The sequence below is a fragment of the Alosa sapidissima genome, chromosome 19 (assembly GCF_018492685.1).
Source record: "Alosa sapidissima isolate fAloSap1 chromosome 19, fAloSap1.pri, whole genome shotgun sequence".
NCBI lineage: Eukaryota > Metazoa > Chordata > Actinopteri > Clupeiformes > Clupeidae > Alosa > Alosa sapidissima.
Window position 1 is genome coordinate 31,500,321 of NC_055975.1, and position 16,841 is coordinate 31,517,161.

At 42.2% G+C, this 16,841-nt stretch overlaps 1 protein-coding gene across 2 annotated transcripts in view; it reads left to right on the forward strand.

Moving 5' to 3' along the window:
• Positions 1-16,841, forward strand: part of dnaaf11 (dynein axonemal assembly factor 11) — a 55,012-nt gene that overhangs the window by 10,098 nt on the left and 28,073 nt on the right. For both annotated transcript variants that reach the window (XM_042071395.1, XM_042071396.1), the window contains exons 5-8: positions 3,470-3,639; positions 5,667-5,813; positions 12,558-12,629; positions 14,420-14,485. In XM_042071395.1, the coding sequence (XP_041927329.1) occupies positions 3,470-3,639; positions 5,667-5,813; positions 12,558-12,629; positions 14,420-14,485 (455 nt within the window). The remainder of the gene's footprint in view (positions 1-3,469; positions 3,640-5,666; positions 5,814-12,557; positions 12,630-14,419; positions 14,486-16,841) is intronic.

The following is a 16,841-nucleotide window of genomic DNA, read 5'->3' on the forward strand; positions in this document are numbered from 1 at the left end:
TATTTAACATTTATTTTATATTTGGCCTGTCATGAAATCATGTATTGAACAATTTAAGCACAGCTCAGCTTTAAGAAACTCAAATAGCTTAGATGCATGCTTAGCATTTGTGATCATTAAGGCTACTTTAACAAACTCTTAGTCAGATAGATAGATAGATAGATAGATAGATAGATACTTTATTGATCCTCAAGGGGAAATTCAAGGGTCTCAGTAGCATACAGACATCCCACACAACATGCACTTACAGCAGAAATGGTAAACATAAGTATAAGTATAAACATATAACTAAACTCCACTGTACAATAAAGACAGTAGAAGATAAGACAGATAAGAAAACTAACAAAAGGGTGATGAAGCATAAGACGCTTGTAGTGACAGGGCCGGGACTGGTGAGGTGCTAAAGGGAGTGAGTGTCATGGTGGAGGTGCAAAAAGTAGTCCAACATTAGTCCAACAGTGCAAGAGTAAGGTCTAGAGACCAGCATAAATAATATAGACAAATAGGAGAGTAAAGTGTAATGTAGACAAGTTAAAATAAAAAACTATTTCAGTGCAAGAACAGGTTGAGGTAATAGGGTTATAGCCATTCATTCATTCAGTATTGTATCAGAAGCCTGACCGTAGCCATTGATCATGTGTGCTAATATAGCATGAAAAACAGTGTAGCAGTAAAACAGTAGTGAAAACATTAGGCTGTGTACAATAGTACACAGTAGTAAAACAGTAGTAAGCAGTAGTGGGCAGTCAGTACTCAAAAAACATGGACATGGAGAGGGTTGAGAGGCAGACAGACTAAGCAGAGACGTCTATCTCTCCTCTTCTCTTTAGTGAGGCATTGAACAGTTCAATGGCCCTAGGAACAAATTACTTCCTCAGCCTTTCAGTTGTGCATGGCAGTGAGCGAAGTCTCCAGCTGATCAAGCTCTTTTGGTTTTTGATAGTGCTGTAGAGCGGATGACATTCATTGTCCAAGATGTTGATCAGTTTGTTTAGGGTCCTTTTGTCAGATATTGAAGTGATGCACTCCAGTTCAGCTCCCACTACAGAGCCAGCCTTCCTTACCAGCCTGTCAAGTCGCCCAGCATCCTTCTTCTTTGTGCTTCCTCCCCAGCATACCACTGCATAGAAGAGGGCGCTGGCCACAACAGACTGATAGAACATCCTGAGGAGCTTGCTGCACACATTGAAGGACCGCGGCCTCCTCAGGAAGTACAGCCTGCTCTGTCCTTTCTTGTAGAGTGCATCAGTGTTGGCTGACCAGTCCAGTTTATTGTCCAGGTGGAGACCCAGATACTTGTAGGTGCTTACCACCTCCACATTGACCCCATCAATGGAGACTGGTAGCAGAGTGTGCTTAGACCTTCGGAACCTTAGTCAGCTGTATATCCTCTGATTTTAATATGTACTGACATCTAGGCGATATTTTTAACATTTATTTTGTATTTGGCCAGTTATGAAATGACATAGAAAAATGTAAACACGTTGTGAAACTTAAAGCCCAATATTGGAGACATGCATGTCGAAATTTGCTGCAAATTCAAAACCGGATTACTCTGGAAAGGCTAACTGTACAGGGGTTCGGTAAGGTCTGCTGTTTATTTTGATATATGGTTTGCCATGTTTTGAACGAAGGGTTCGTGAAGTATTCCACCGTGATGAATGGGTAGGGAGATAGGCGCAGAACCTAGAATTTATGATTCAATTTAATCATAGTATTTATTTGTCTCGCAAACCGTTCACCAAACGGCTAACATCGTTTAAAAGCTGAGAAAAAGCTCTTCCATGTGATGTGATGCTTGTGATGTCTGTATGATGAGTAGGCTACTTCTGAGAAGAGGGTCTGTATGATGAGTAGGCTTGTGATGTCTGTATGATGAGGAGGCTACTTGTGATGTCTGTATGATGAGTAGGCTTGTGATGTCTGTATGATGAGGAGGCTACTTGTGATGTCTGTATGATGAGTAGGCTTGTGATGTCTGTATGATGAGTAGGTTTGTGATGTCTGTATGATGAGTAGGCTACTTCAACTGAGAAGAATTTGGACGCACTTTCTTTCTTGCTCTGCGCTGTCAAATATGGCCGCCGTGAAATTCCTACCCTGATTATGACGTTTGTTGAGGTGACATTAATGTCCATCTTCACTTATTGATGTCAAAACCGGTTTGTATGTCGCCTTGGACAAATACGTCTGCCAAATAAAGTAAAGTAAAGTAAAGTGTGTGTTTGTGTGTGTGTGAGTATGTGTGGTGTGTGTATGTATGTCAAGTCAAGTCAGATTTATTTTTTAAAGCGCATTTAACATGCACATAGTGCAACCCAAAGCGCTCCACAAACAAGACACATAACAACAAGACAAACGATGCCGGATGGAGCGGCGTAGTCGCCAGCGTACCCATGACATCAAGACATGACAAATACATTTAAAAAATAACAAATACAAAAAATGCCGGACGGAGCAGCGTAGTCGCCAGCATACCCGTGACACCAATACATACAATACAGACAACAAAACAAATACACAAATAAAAAAAGAAAATATATTTAAAAAGGGGGAAGAGTGATGTTAAAATTAGTCCAATTTCCAAACCAGCTGAAAATGTCCAAGGGCAATGATGATCCGTGAAAACTGCGCACAGAGCTGTGTCTTCACAACCGATGCAATGCCAACAAAGTTCTTTAGCAACTGACCAACCCGGTGAATTCACTGGCAGTCTGGAGATAACGTTAACGTTAGAAGCTAGGCCTTGTAGACCGCAGTCTGGAGATGACTGGAAGCACAGTCCAAAGTACTGGGCGATCGCGTAGATCCGCAATTCGGTGGACTTAACAGCGACCGTTTGTTGCTCCGTGAGATTTCAGCTCTTCACCGTTAATGTTAGTCTGCAGTAGGCAAGGCAGCTCGCAGGTCAGCAACAGCTCGGCGGCCGCGGCAGATCTTTCGCCGAGTAGCTAGCCTAGGTCCAGCTGTCCCGAGAGATCCCCTCGACCAGACAGTGAAGTGCACTGTTCACGGATGGATGGAAGGATGTCAGAGTCTGCAGTTGGCATGGCAGCTCGCAGGTCAACAACAGCTCGGCGGCCACGGCAGATCTTTCGCAGAGTAGCCTAGTTTCAGCTGTCCCGAGAGACCCACTCGACCAGACAGTGAAGTGCTGCACCGCTCACGGATAGATAGAAGGATGTCCGATGCCAAGCTAAGGCAAAAGCTAGCCATAGCAAGCTCCCAATGGACAAATGTCAACGACATCAGCTGACTTAGAAGCAGTAAAAAGGACTAAGAATAACACGAAAACTATCAAAAATAGCGTAAATAAACAGGGAAAACATTTAACTAGACAAACCAATACAAAAAATAAACATGACATTACATAAAATTACGAATTATGTATGTGTGTGTGTGGTGTGTGTGTGTGTGTGTGTGTGTGTGTGTATGTGTGGTGTGTGTGTGTGTATGTGTTGCTGTGCAGTCATTGGACGGTGAGCCCATCAGGAGGGTGGAGCGTATTCGAGCGCTCTCAGGTCTGGAGCAGCTGAGGAGGCGTGTCCTAGAGCAGGAGGCGGAGCAACTGCAGAGAAGGGAACGGGAGAAGAGGGAGGGGCCAAAAGACACCGCAACCCACGCCAAGGAGAAGGAGGGGTAATGTGTGTGTCTGTGTGTGTGTGTGTGTGCCAAGGAGAGGTAATGCGTGTGTGTGTGTGTGTGTGTGTATGTGTGTGGGTGCCAAGGAGGGGTAATGTGTGTGTGCCTGTGTGTGTGTGTGCCAAGGAGGGGTAATGTGTGTGTGTGTGTGTGTGTGTGATCTGTGTGTGATCTGTGTATGTGTGTGTGTGTGTGTGTGTGTGTGATCTGTGTATGTGTGTGTGTGTGGGTGTGATCTGTGTATGTGTGTGATCTGTGTATGTGTGTGTGTGTGATCTGTGTATGTGTGTGTGTGGGTGTGTGTGATCTGTGTATGTGTGTGATCTGTGTATGTATGTGTGTGTGTGTGTGTGTATGTGTGTGTGTGTGTGATCGGGTGCAATCTCCGTGAGGAACCTGGTCAGCAACAACTGTATTTAGGTTGCTGTTTCTCCTCGTAAGTCTCTTGGCTAATGTGTATAAGGAATGTGGCTAAAATATACATTTCCTTCAGAATAATTCAAGAAATTAAAGAAGTTATCAGACCAAAGAACGTCTGAACGTCATATTTCTAGGTAAAAAAATCATTTCTAGGTCGTTTTAAAGTAAGATACGACAATGAGTGATACTGTAGATAAGAGGTTGTAAGGAATGTGTTCAGGGTGACCCTATCTGCATTCAAATCGCTATATCTTGAAATGGATTTCCGTTACCTACTGTAGGCCGTATCACACTTGTATATTAATTCGCCAAACTCGTTGTGAAGTTTAAATGAACCGTCACGTTGCATCCGAGCTGTAAAATGCAGACGTTCAGAACATAGCAACATTGTAGCATATGACGGAGGTGGCTTTTAGCTAGCCACTTGTACCACTGTCTTTATGCCTCACTGTTTGCGTGCTATATTAGCACATTAGCACATATGCATAACCCCCCCCCCCCCCCTCCATGCCACAGCCGAACTGTGGCCACACTTATACATTTTCTTAAATAGTTAAATATATAGATATATAGACTTTACTTTACTTTATTTCTGCATTGTTGCACTGACTTACTCATTTGCACTATCACCATGACTATCACCATGACACTCATTCACACAGAGCCCTTACCTTACCTTACTATGCACAGAGAATCACAGGCTCAGTCCCTGCCTCAGTCATTGCAAGCGCCTCTGATTGATTAATCACCACTATGTGGATACTGTTTTTAGAATTGATTTAGATTAAGTGTTAGTTAGTATAATTTGTATTTTTGTAATTTGTATTTTAGTATATTTTTATATATTGTATTAAGTGTTAGTTAGTATAATTTGTATTTTAGTATATTTAGCATATTCTTTATCTTCTACTGTCCTTACTGCTTAGTTGTGTTTTATATTATATACTTTAATTACTCTTTCTGCTGTTAAAGAATGTGTTTGTGTTGTATGTATGCTGCTGAGACCTTGAATTTCCCCTGGGGATCAATAAAGTATCTATCTATCTATCTATCTAGATGGATGACAGCAGGCTAAGTAAAATAGCGATGTTTCAAAGCTAAAGTTCATCAGAATCTTGGGATACGCCCGCTTGACAACGGGAGAGATAGAACTAACGACTGGCCTTTGGCCGTAGCAACCATCCATTTAGAACTAGTAACGGCAGTTTGTCCTGCAAGTTGTGAAATTAGTTGATATGTGTCAGAAGCAAGTAGTTCTACAAACAAGACAATCTTAGCGATTAAAACGTTTAAATTGTAACAGGAAATGAACACAAAGCAAGTAGCAACAGTGGAATAAGCGGGATAATAGACTCCAGGGTGGAAGGCGGTAGTTGAGGAAACACTGCTCTGTCTGTCTGTCTGTCTGTCTGTGTTTGTGTGTGTGTGTGTGAGAGTGTGTGTGAGGGAGTGAGATCTTTGACTGTGTGTGTGTGTGTGTTTGTTTGTTTGTGTTATGTCTGTATATTCTATCTGTAGCCTCATGTCTGTGTTTTTAATCTGTGTGTGTGTGTGTGTGTGTCTGTGTGTGTGTGTGTGTCTGTGTCTGTGTGTGTGTGTTTCAGGAGCGATGACGAGAGCCCAGTGTGTGAGGCGGAGCGGCTAGAGCAGGAGAGGGAATTCTGGGAAACCCCATGTGACTTTAGCCCAGAGTCCAGACTGGAGGCACACCGCCACCTGGAGGAGAAGAGACGCCAGCGCAACACAGACAGGTACGCACAGACCATGGCAACCCATCCCATAACCACTCATTTGAGTTATAGCGCCACCTAGTTAAAAATGAAAAAGTGAAAACGATGTGTTGTAATCACAGTTATCTTTGGCTGACAGGTTCAAATGAGTAGAGTAGAGTAGAGCAGAGTAGAGATGAGTAGAGTAGAGTAGAGATGAGTAGAGTAGAGTAGAGGTGAGTAGAGATGAGTAGAGTAGAGTAGAGATGAGTAGAGTAGAGTAGAGATGAGTAGAGATGAGTAGAGATGAGTAGAGTAGAGTAGAGATGAGTAGAGTAGAGATACAAGGATACAAGGAAGTTTATTGTCACATGCATATAGTTACTGGAAGTAAGAAATGCAGTGAAATTATGTCTGGTGTCAGCCTATTTGTGCATTAATGGGGGGGGGGGGGTAAAAAGTGCAGTAGAAGAGGGGTTTAGTAGATTAAGTGGCAAGGGCTGCATAAAAAAGGTGGGGGAGGATTGGGATTGGGTGGGGGGCACCAACAAGGAGCACCCAAGAGCAACAGGGGCAAGGAAAAACTCCCTTACCAAGGAAGAAACCTTGGGCAGATCCACGGCTCAAGGGGCTAACCCAACTGCCAGGGGTCTTGGTGTGTGTGTTGGGGGGATGACAGGGGAGATGGGATAGTGTGCTGTGTATGTGGGGAGAGGGCAGTGTGCAATATGTGTGTTGGAGAAGCTTCCTGATGAAATAATGTGCTGTGTATGTAGGGGGGGCAGGGACTTACTATTGCAAGCAGAGTACTGTATGTAATGTATGTGAGTGATGACAGTGAAGATGTGTGTGTGGGCGGGAGGGGAGTGGAGCAGTGACTGTGTGTGTGTGTGTGTGTGTGTGTGTGTGTGTGTGTGTGTGTGTGTGTGTGTGTGTAGTGTGTGTGTAGTGTGCTGTAAGTATGTAGAGGATGTGTGTTGGAGAAGATCCTGAAGACAATGTGCTGTGTATGTGGGGGGGGGGGGGCAGTGTGCAGCAAGTATGTAGAGGAGGCTTACTGTAGCAAGCAGTGTGCTGTATGTATGTGAAGTGATGACAGTGATGATGTAAGTGTGTGTGTTGGGGGTGGGGGTGGGGTGGGGTGGGGGGTGGGGGGGCAGAAAGGCTAGGCAATCAAGGACATGGGTAGATGGAGGAGAAATCAAAAATAATAAATAAAAAGTGTGCAAAAGTTGGAGAAAGTCAGATGTGTGTGTGTGTGTGTGTGTGTTTTGACGTGTGATGAAATAAGAAAATAAATAAAAGGTCTGTAGCATAGGGAGAGGGATGTAAAAGTGCTAAAAGTCTTGTAGGTGTGTGTGGGGGTGTGTGTGTGTGTGTGTGGGGGAGGTCATGAGTGCTGAGGAGTGAATGAGTGCAAAGTCAGTATAGTGTGAGTTCAGAGTTGGGAAATGTTTGAGAGTGCTGAGGAGTGAATGTGTGCAAAGTCAGTATAGTGTGAGTTCAGAGTTCGGATGGCCTGGGGATAAAAACTTCTCCTGAGTCTCTCAGTTCTGGCTTTGTGACTACATAGGCGTCTTCTTGATTTCAGCGGTAGGAATAATCCATTGTTAGGATGAGAAGAGTCCTTCAGAATCTTTTGGGCTCTTAGGAGTACTCTTCTGGAATAGATATCTTGTAGAGCAGGGAGTTGAGTTCTGATAGTACGTTCAGCTGAGCGCACTACTCTCTGCAGAGTACTACAATCTCTAACTGTGGAGTTCCCATACCAGGTGATGATGCTACCAGTTAGAACACTCTCTACCGCTGAAGTGTAGAAGGCCTTCATGATGGATGTAGAAACTTTGAATTTCCTTAGCTGACGAAGGAAGTAGAGTCGTTGTCTGGACTTCTTCAGAACATATTGAGTGTTAACAGTCCATGTTAAGTCTTCAGTAATGTGGACACCAAGGTATTTAAAACTTGTGACTCTCTCTACAGGTTGCCCGCTGATCATTAGTGGGGTGTAACTGTAGTTCTGCTGCTGCCTTCTGTAATCCACTACCATTTCCTTGGTTTTATTGATATTCAGTGTCAAGCTGTTAGATTGACACCACTGTGCCACCTCATCAACCTGATCCAAGTAGAACTGTTCATTGTTGTTACTAATCAGGCCCAAGATCACTGTGTCATCTGCAAACTTGATGATGGAGGTATGACTACTGTTGGCTTTGCAGTCATGTGTGTAGATGTTGTACAGCAGTGGACTCAAAACACAGCCTTGGGGAGCACCAGTGCTGATGGTTAATGAGTCAGATGTCAGACCCCCCACTCTAACCACTTGTGAACGGTTGGTGAGGAAGTCAAATATCCAGTGACACAGGGTGGTGTTCAGTCCTAAGGCCTTCATCTTTGTGACCAAGGTGAGAGGTACTATCGTGTTGAATGCTGAACTAAAGTCAATGAACAGCATCCTCACATAATTCCCATTCCCCTCCAGGTGAGTTAAGGTGGTGTGCATGAGGTTTGAGATGGCATCCTCTGTAGACCTGTTGGCTCTGTAAGCAAATTGGAGGGGGTCGAAGGAGGCAGGGAGGGATGAGCAGATAATGTTTTTCACAAGCTTCTCAAAACACTTCATCACTGTAGACGTCAGGGCTACTGGGCGGTAGTCATTCAGACATGATGGACTTTTGTTTTTCGGTACTGGAACAATAACAGACTGCTTGAGGCAAGTAGGAACTGTCTCTTGAGCCAATGATGTGTTAAAGATATAAGTGAACACAGGAGCTAACTGAGCAGCGCAGGATTATGATGAGGAGATGAGTAGAGTAGAGTAAAGTAGAGTAGAGATGAGTAAAGTAGAGGTGAGTAGAGTAGAGTAGAGATGAGTAGAGTAGAGATGAGTAGAGGTGAGTAGAGTAGAGATGAGTAGAGTAGAGGTGAGTAGAGTTGAGTAGAGTAGAGATGAGTAGAGTAGAGATGGTTAAGTAGAGTAGAGTAGAGAAGAGTAGAGTAGAGTAGAGGTGAGTAGAGTAGAGATGAGTAGAGTAGAGGTGAGTAGAGTAGAGATGAGTAGAGTAGAGATGAGTAGAGTAGAGTAGAGATGAGTAGAGTAGAGATGAGTAGAGTAGAGTAGAGTAGAGTAGAGTAGAGATGAGTAGAGTAGAGTAGAGTAGAGTAGAGATGAGTAGAGTAGAGTAGAGATGAGTAGAGATGGAGTGACTGCAGGGTACAGTAGAGCAGATGTCTGTTCAGTCTGTATGTCCTTGTCACTTCTTAATCACTTTTAACACACACACACACACACACACACACGCACAGCCTTTTAACCTTAATTTTCTGTAATCCCTGAATCTCCATGGTGGCAGTATGGTTAATGAGATGTTTAATTGCAGTTGACCTGAGAGACAGACACAGACACTTACAAATACATACACACTCAGACATACACACACACGCACGCGCACACACACACTCACCACATACACTCACAGACATACACACACACTCACACACATACATACACACTCAGACATACACACACACACACGCACGCGCACACACACACTCACACACATACACTCACAGACATACACACACACTCACACTCATACATACACACTCAGACATACGCACACACACTCACCACATACACTCACAGACATACACACACACTCACACACATACATACACACACACACACACGCACACACACACTCACCACATACACTCACAGACATACACACACACTCACACACATACATACACACTCAGACATACACACACACACACACGCACGCGCACACACACACTCACACACATACACTCTCAGACATACACACACACTCACACACATACTGTACATACACACTCAGACATACACACACACACTGAGAAAGACAGAGAGCCCCATGTAATGGCTATTGAGGAGATGTGGTGGCACAGAGATGCTCCACAGCCAGCTGAGTGTGTGTGTGTGTGTGTGTGTGTGTGTCCATTTGCCAGTGATTGATGAACACATTTTAGAGTTTGCAGTTAAAGCTTGTCTGGCCCAGCCCACTCTTCTGTGGCCCAGTCTGAGGCTCTCATCTAAATCAGCATGATACAAACACTAGCGTTACCTTAGCACATTAGCACATGATAGAAACACTAGCGTTACCTTAGCAGATTAGCACATAATACAAACACTAGCGTTACCTTAGCACATTAGCACATGATAGAAACACTAGCGTTAGCGTTACCTTAGCACATTAGCACATGATAGAAACACTAGCGTTACCTTAGCACATGATACAAACACTTTTATCCAAATTCATTCACACATGAGGACACATGAACTCTCACGCTGCAGCACAAACAGAGACACTCACGTTACTGTAGCAAATGATACAGCAAACACTAACGTTACCTTAGCACATGATACAAACACTCACATTACCTTAGCAAATGATACAGCAAACACTAACGTTGGGGGGGGTCTGGAGTGAGACTATTGTCGATTTCATGCAAGATTAATAGGCAAGTGATTGGCCTCTTTTTGTGCTATTTTTTAAGATCTACCAATCAGTTGTTTCTGAGGGCGGCCTTTATCTCTCTCACTTTCTGTTACGCATAGCCTGCCTGCTATGGCCTGCAGTAGCAATATGACCAAGGAAAAAAAGAAAATGTTAGCTAACAAACGCGGGCCACATGCTACATTCTCTCTGACTATAAACTCAAGGTAAAACATCATATTGTTAGGATACTTTTCTCTTTAAATGAAAGACTTGCTGAGGTGAGGTTAACAAGTGTTTACTCGCAAATTCACATTCTCGCAGCTGGCCGTTTTGAATTCCTTTGCGAAACAAAACGACTCTGAGTGCGATTGTGAATTTAGCTCGGCTTAATAGTTTAATATTGTCTTGGAAAGTTATTGCTTGTTCACGAGTTATTTCATTTAGCATTATATTTTCCATGTGTCGATGATGGTTAGACATGACGTTCTCAGGGAGCGCAGACCTTTCCAAGGCCAAATGTAGTTATTTGCAACAAATCTGAAAGTGGACCTAGCAAAATATGTTGATAGTGATAGGTGTTTAATTTGTTTGTTTTCTGTGTAGCATATAGATCATAATTCTTGATAATTAGCGCGCAAACAAGCAAGACCTAGGCTTCTAGAGTAGACTGACATAACGCACCTATTGCTGAGACCCGCCTCTTTAGTCAGAAATGTGATCATTGCAGCCTCAGTAGACACAAGAGGAGCAGAAAGACACCAGCATAACATATAACGAGGGATAGATGTATATCTTCACAAAAAAATATCAAATAATAATGGATTGAAAAGAGGTACTAATAAACCAGACATGCTAGAACAGATACCAGAAAATGGATATCCACAGTCCCTTTCTATCAACACCACTGATTTGTATAGATAAGGATTAGGCTTTAAAACAGATTGTCAACATTTATGTTGTTTGGTCTGTTTTTTGGCTGCATACATGAAGGCCAAGGTGGGCAATGTGTTTTCCCTGGGTTGAGGTAATACTGACATTTTTTCAAGGATGGCAGGTCTGAAAATATCTTCTCCATCATTAAGTTATTCAATTAGGCTAAACATGGCCTTAACTCAAAACAGCTGGTAGGCCTACTCTTAGGACTATGTAATTTTAATATGTAAAAGTGTCGAATGCAGCCATATTTAAATTCTGCTTACTGCACATTTATTATAATATAATATGATAATATTCAATACCGGTACAGGTCTACCCATGTGCATGTAATGGAAATGTCGGTTAATCCCGATATCCCTTCATTTACGTCTTTCGGAAATATGTCTGCTTTTTCAGCCCTTCTGAGTTTGCAGGTATGGTTACCTTAGCACATGATACAAACACTAACGTTACCTTAGTACATGATACAAACACTAACGTTACTTTAGCACATGATACAGCAAACACTAACGTTACTTTAGCGCATGATACAGCAAACAGTAACACTGCACATGATACAAACCAGGGAAACAGTAAACTCTGATGTTACCTTTGCACATGATTAATGTTAATGTGTGAATTTCCTTTGCACAATTCTTCAATTAGCAATCATGCATTATCCATAAGAGATATCATGTCTGTTCTGTGTTGCTATTTGCAAGTATGGATCTAAGGCACATTTAGAGAAAGTACTGCCTATTTGGTGAAGACAACTGTACAAAAGCTGACAAGTCTAGGGTTTACTGTAGGTCTATTTCAATAATAATAAAAAAAAACTGTCAATGGCAGTTACATCTTGGGTGGAATGAATAATTTTTTTTTTTAATAAAATGAAAAGGAAATGGCACAGACATAGCAAAAATGAAGGCTAAAATTCCTCATTTTCAGAACAGTGTTTTGCATTTTGTTGTGCAGTGTGTAATGATTGATTGAAAGTGAACAATGATTTGACTTCAAGTTGTGTTATTTGAAGGCAAAATTTGCTTTTGCTGTGTTTTAAATGTTTTGAGGGCGTTAGAGTGTTTTGCAAGCAAAATAAGTCATTTTGGGCAGAGTGATTCTGTTTAGACCTTTGTGTTAACTGTTGACTATGTGATGTCAGAGTTCACGCAAGCATTACAGCGATCAAGAAAAGCTGTAAAGTTTTGTAAAGTTAGCTGCCCTCTGTATTAATGATAGCTCCCTGCTATATTAGAATTAGTTGCCTGCTGTATTAATGATAGCTCCCTGCTATATTATAATTAGTTGCCTGCTGTATTAATGTTAGCTCCCTGCTATATTAGAATTAGTTGCCTGCTGTATTAATGATAGCTGTCTGCTGCCTGTATTGCAGGGAGAAAAAAACAAAGAAGACCAGATCTCTGATAGCTGAAGACGGAAAAATGCTGAATGTTAATGAACCCAAGTATGAAACACATACACACATGAATGAAACATTACGCACGTTCCACTTTTGCTGAAATAATTCCTGAACGGTTTTGTTCAGAGCTACAAAATATTATTACATTAGTTTTCAGTGTGGTATGATCTCTTTGTAAATTACGTTTAATTAAAATGTGTTTTAGCCATCCCGGCTCTCCCTTACAGTAGGCTAGTGGGGTCTCATTTCCAAGAGGAATATATTCACCCCTATGTCTTGCCACTCTGTTTCAAGGGACAAGGGCTAGGGGTAAGATGAAGGGGTAGGGGTAAGATGAAGGGGTTGGATAAGGGGTAGGGGTAAGATGAAGAGGTTGGAGAAGGGGTAGGGGTAAGACAGAGAAATGGGCTTGAGCCACAGAGAGGGAATGAATGTTAGCATGGAGAGAATGGGCTTGGGCCTTGAACGGTTTGGGATCAATAAAGTATCTATCTATCTATCTATCTATCTATCTGTCTGGGTCTTAGTCACCCATTTCTCTGAGTGAGTGCAATAGTATTTCTTCTTCCTACAAAACACGCGTTGGCAGATATGACAAACATTAGCACTAGCAGTCAGATGACAAACATTAGCACTAGCAGTCAGATGACAGCATGTCCAAAGCCTGTGTAGGCCGAACTAACCGCCAAACGATAAGGTAACAAATACCCAACATATCAGACACTAGTTAGTTAGCCTGTTACTTTGGTGAGATCAAACAACATTGAAAGTTTAACTGGCTATTGATTGGCATTTGCCAAACTGCATTGTGTTATCTAATGACTACCATTCACTCATAAACGACTGCATAAGCTACTGCTAGCTTGTGCTGGCTAGCGCATCACTCATATACATCTGCTAGCTTGTTCTGACTAGCGCATCACTATACGTCTGCTAGCTTGTTCTGACTAACGCATCACTCATATACGTCTGCTAGCCCGCTAGCTTGTTCTGGCTAGCGCATTACTCATAAACTACGGCTAGCTTGTTCTGACTAGTGCATCACTCATATACGTCTGCTAGCCTGCTAGCTTGTTCTGGCTAGCGCATTACTCATAAACTACGGCTAGCTCGTTCTGACTAGTGCATCACTCATATACGTCTGCTAGCTTGTTCTGACTAGCGCATTACTATGTCTGCTAGCTTGTTCTGACTAGCGCATTACTCATATATGTCTGCTAGCTTGTTCTGACTAGCGCATACGTCTGCTAGCTTTTTCTGACTAGCGCATCCATGCTGTGTCTCAGGTCTTGCATGATGTTATAGCAACGGTGGACAGTGAGGGTCATTTAAGAAATTGCTAAATGTAAATGTAAATCAGGTTTCTCGGCCAAGTATACTTGCGTATACAAGGAATTTAGTCTATGCATTTATCCCATCTGTGAATTAGTGAACACACAGTGAACACACAGTGAGGTGAATCACACATTAATCCGGCACAGTGAGCTTTCTTGCTACAGCGGCGCTCGGGGAGCAGTGAGGGGTTAGGTGCCTTGCTCAAGGGCACTTCAGTCGTGCCTACTGGTCGGGGATTGAAACGGCAACCCTCCGGTTACAAGTCCGAAGCCCTAACCAGTAGGCCACGACTGCAGCTTAGGCTATGTTCTGCAGTCTAAACCCTTATGAAGTTTCTGTTGATGAAAGCACACACACACACACACACACACACACACACAGATGCATGCTCAGAGACACACAAACACACACACACACACACACACACAGAGATGCATGCTCATAGACACACAAACACACACACAGATGTTTGCGTGACCACACACTCTTTGTGATGTCAGGCTGGATTTCACACTAACGGAGGACGAGGAGAATAACAGCCTTCAGCTGGACTTGCATGTTTACAGGTACGTGAGCGTGTGTGTGTGTGTGTGTGTCTCAGGGTGTCCGCGCGGTAGTAAAAGGTTGTAAATAGAATCTACCAAAATTAAAGGAAAGGTAGTAAAAGGTAATAAATGCAATTTGACTAGGTAGTAAATTTTTCATCACCACCTCAATATATAATGAGTTTATATTTTTTGCTTAATATTTGTGTCATGTTTTAACTTCATCTTACCTAATTAAACAATATATACATGCTAACAGGACCTGAGTCAGTCGGAGCATAGCAATGACGTAAAAGTAAACTGTGTAGAGTTCTGTGGTTGACAGCCTATCAGCGACGCCAACAACATTTTCGCCTCAGTTGATATGGATATTACAGGGATGCAAACAGCGCGCTTTTCGGTGCCTCCTTCACGTTCCTTTGGGAGACTTATATGAATCGTGCAGATCCGAAGAGTTTTTTCGGGCGGGGGATGCAGGGATGCTTTTTGGCGACTCGTTTTTTTCACGTCATCTAGGCCCTACCGCAGGCTACCAAAGGAACCAGAGCAGCATGTTTATCATATGGGCCTGCTGGTCAAATGCCCGGTGCTTCTGTCACTCATCTGATAATATTTGTTCATGTAGCAAAGGAGCGGTAGATGTAGGCTAGCCTATCACTCTGATAGCAGCTAAGAAAATATAGGCTACACTCACTCCGTTAGGAGGCAACTCTCTCAGTTCGCGCTAGGCTACTTCAGCTGGAAGTTTTAACAACTGTGGATTTGACTAGTGTGTAAGCTTGTGTTCAGCTGACAGTGGCGCTGCCATCTGACTGTGATCATCCAGAACCGTGCAATAATGAAATTATTCCACCTAGCCCATTAGTAACAAAGTTCGAACTAGTCACTGACATAGTAATCGACAACATTTTTTTAAATGTAACCTAGACCTACTGCAGTATCTAATGTTACGTGGGAATTGCAAGAAAACAAGTGAAAACAATTCACTTTTAACCACGGAAGTGCGTGTGTCCTTTATTGTCGATCAACAAAAACAGCATGGAGTTAAAACGTAATTTAAAGTCCCAGACATTTAAAGGGACAGCGATCACTCAAGACATAGGCCTACACCACAACTGAGTGAAATGTTTTGAATAGCCTACAAAACACTGCATTTAGACTGCGTGAAAAAACAATAATCTATCTACTTAATGGTGAATTAAGTTTATGGCATTTACATTTAAAGCATTCAATAGCCTATGAAAACTTGATCAGTCAGTTAAATTCTTCTCATAAAAGGAACAGCAGGCCTACAAAATATTCCAAATAGGCTAGTTTTATTGCAGTGACAGAAAACGTATACTGCAACATATAAGTTTAAACCATGTTAAATTTGAAAGCATCTAGCTAGTGACAGGTGGTGTTAATGGGAGAAAGAGAACAAACTCTGTAACCTACCTGATTCCACAGTCATTGTTCATTATTTGGCCTATAATTTAGCCTATAATATTGGCATTTGAATCCATGAAAATTAACCAAAATCAATCATTTCCTATCGACAACAGACCCCAGCAACGCATCGAATCGTATTGCTACACAAGTATTGAAAAGTATTGAAAAGAATCAAATTGTTGGCTTAAAGAATCGATATTGTATCGAATTGTGTAAACTTGATTTACACTCCTAAATGTCATCCTTATAATTACTGTTGTTTTGGGAAGTATTTATCATGCAAGCATCGTGCAACCATACTGAGTAATGCAATGAAATCATAGTTTTCAATTTTGCATTAGTAAAGCAGTCCACTGATGTGCATGTTTTCACGGACTGCTTTAGTGTCAAATGTGCAACAACAATACCATACCAATAATAATGGTTTTATATATCCATATAAATAGATTTTTGGGCCTATCCTTAGACATGAGATTTTTTTTGGGGGGGGGGGGGGGGGGGGGTGGTAGTCGATGGTGTTTGTTCTTCATTTTTTACCACACATGTTTGGTTTTTAAGTGTCATTTGTTTTTAAGAAGTGCCAAGGTTGAGGTTATTAGTCACCTTATTAGGGCTAAGGACAACTGAAACTCAACTCGAAACTACAAAAAAACATTGTTGTTGACAATGACAATACTTAATGATCACAATTAGAAATTATTGATTTATACCTTATAGCAAGTAGTAGGCTAAGTGGCGCTTTGCATAGCCCGCCCCCCCCCAAAAAAAGGGCTGCTGCTTGATGTCGTGTTGGTAGTAAAAAATATTGTGGAGGTAGTAAAAAAGGTAGTAAAAAGTAGTAAATTCAACCAGGGCTCCGAACCGGTTCAAGGAACGAAAACCGAAAACGAATGGAATTTTACGAGGAGCGGAAAACAAAATGGTCTTCAAATGTTTCTGAACAGAA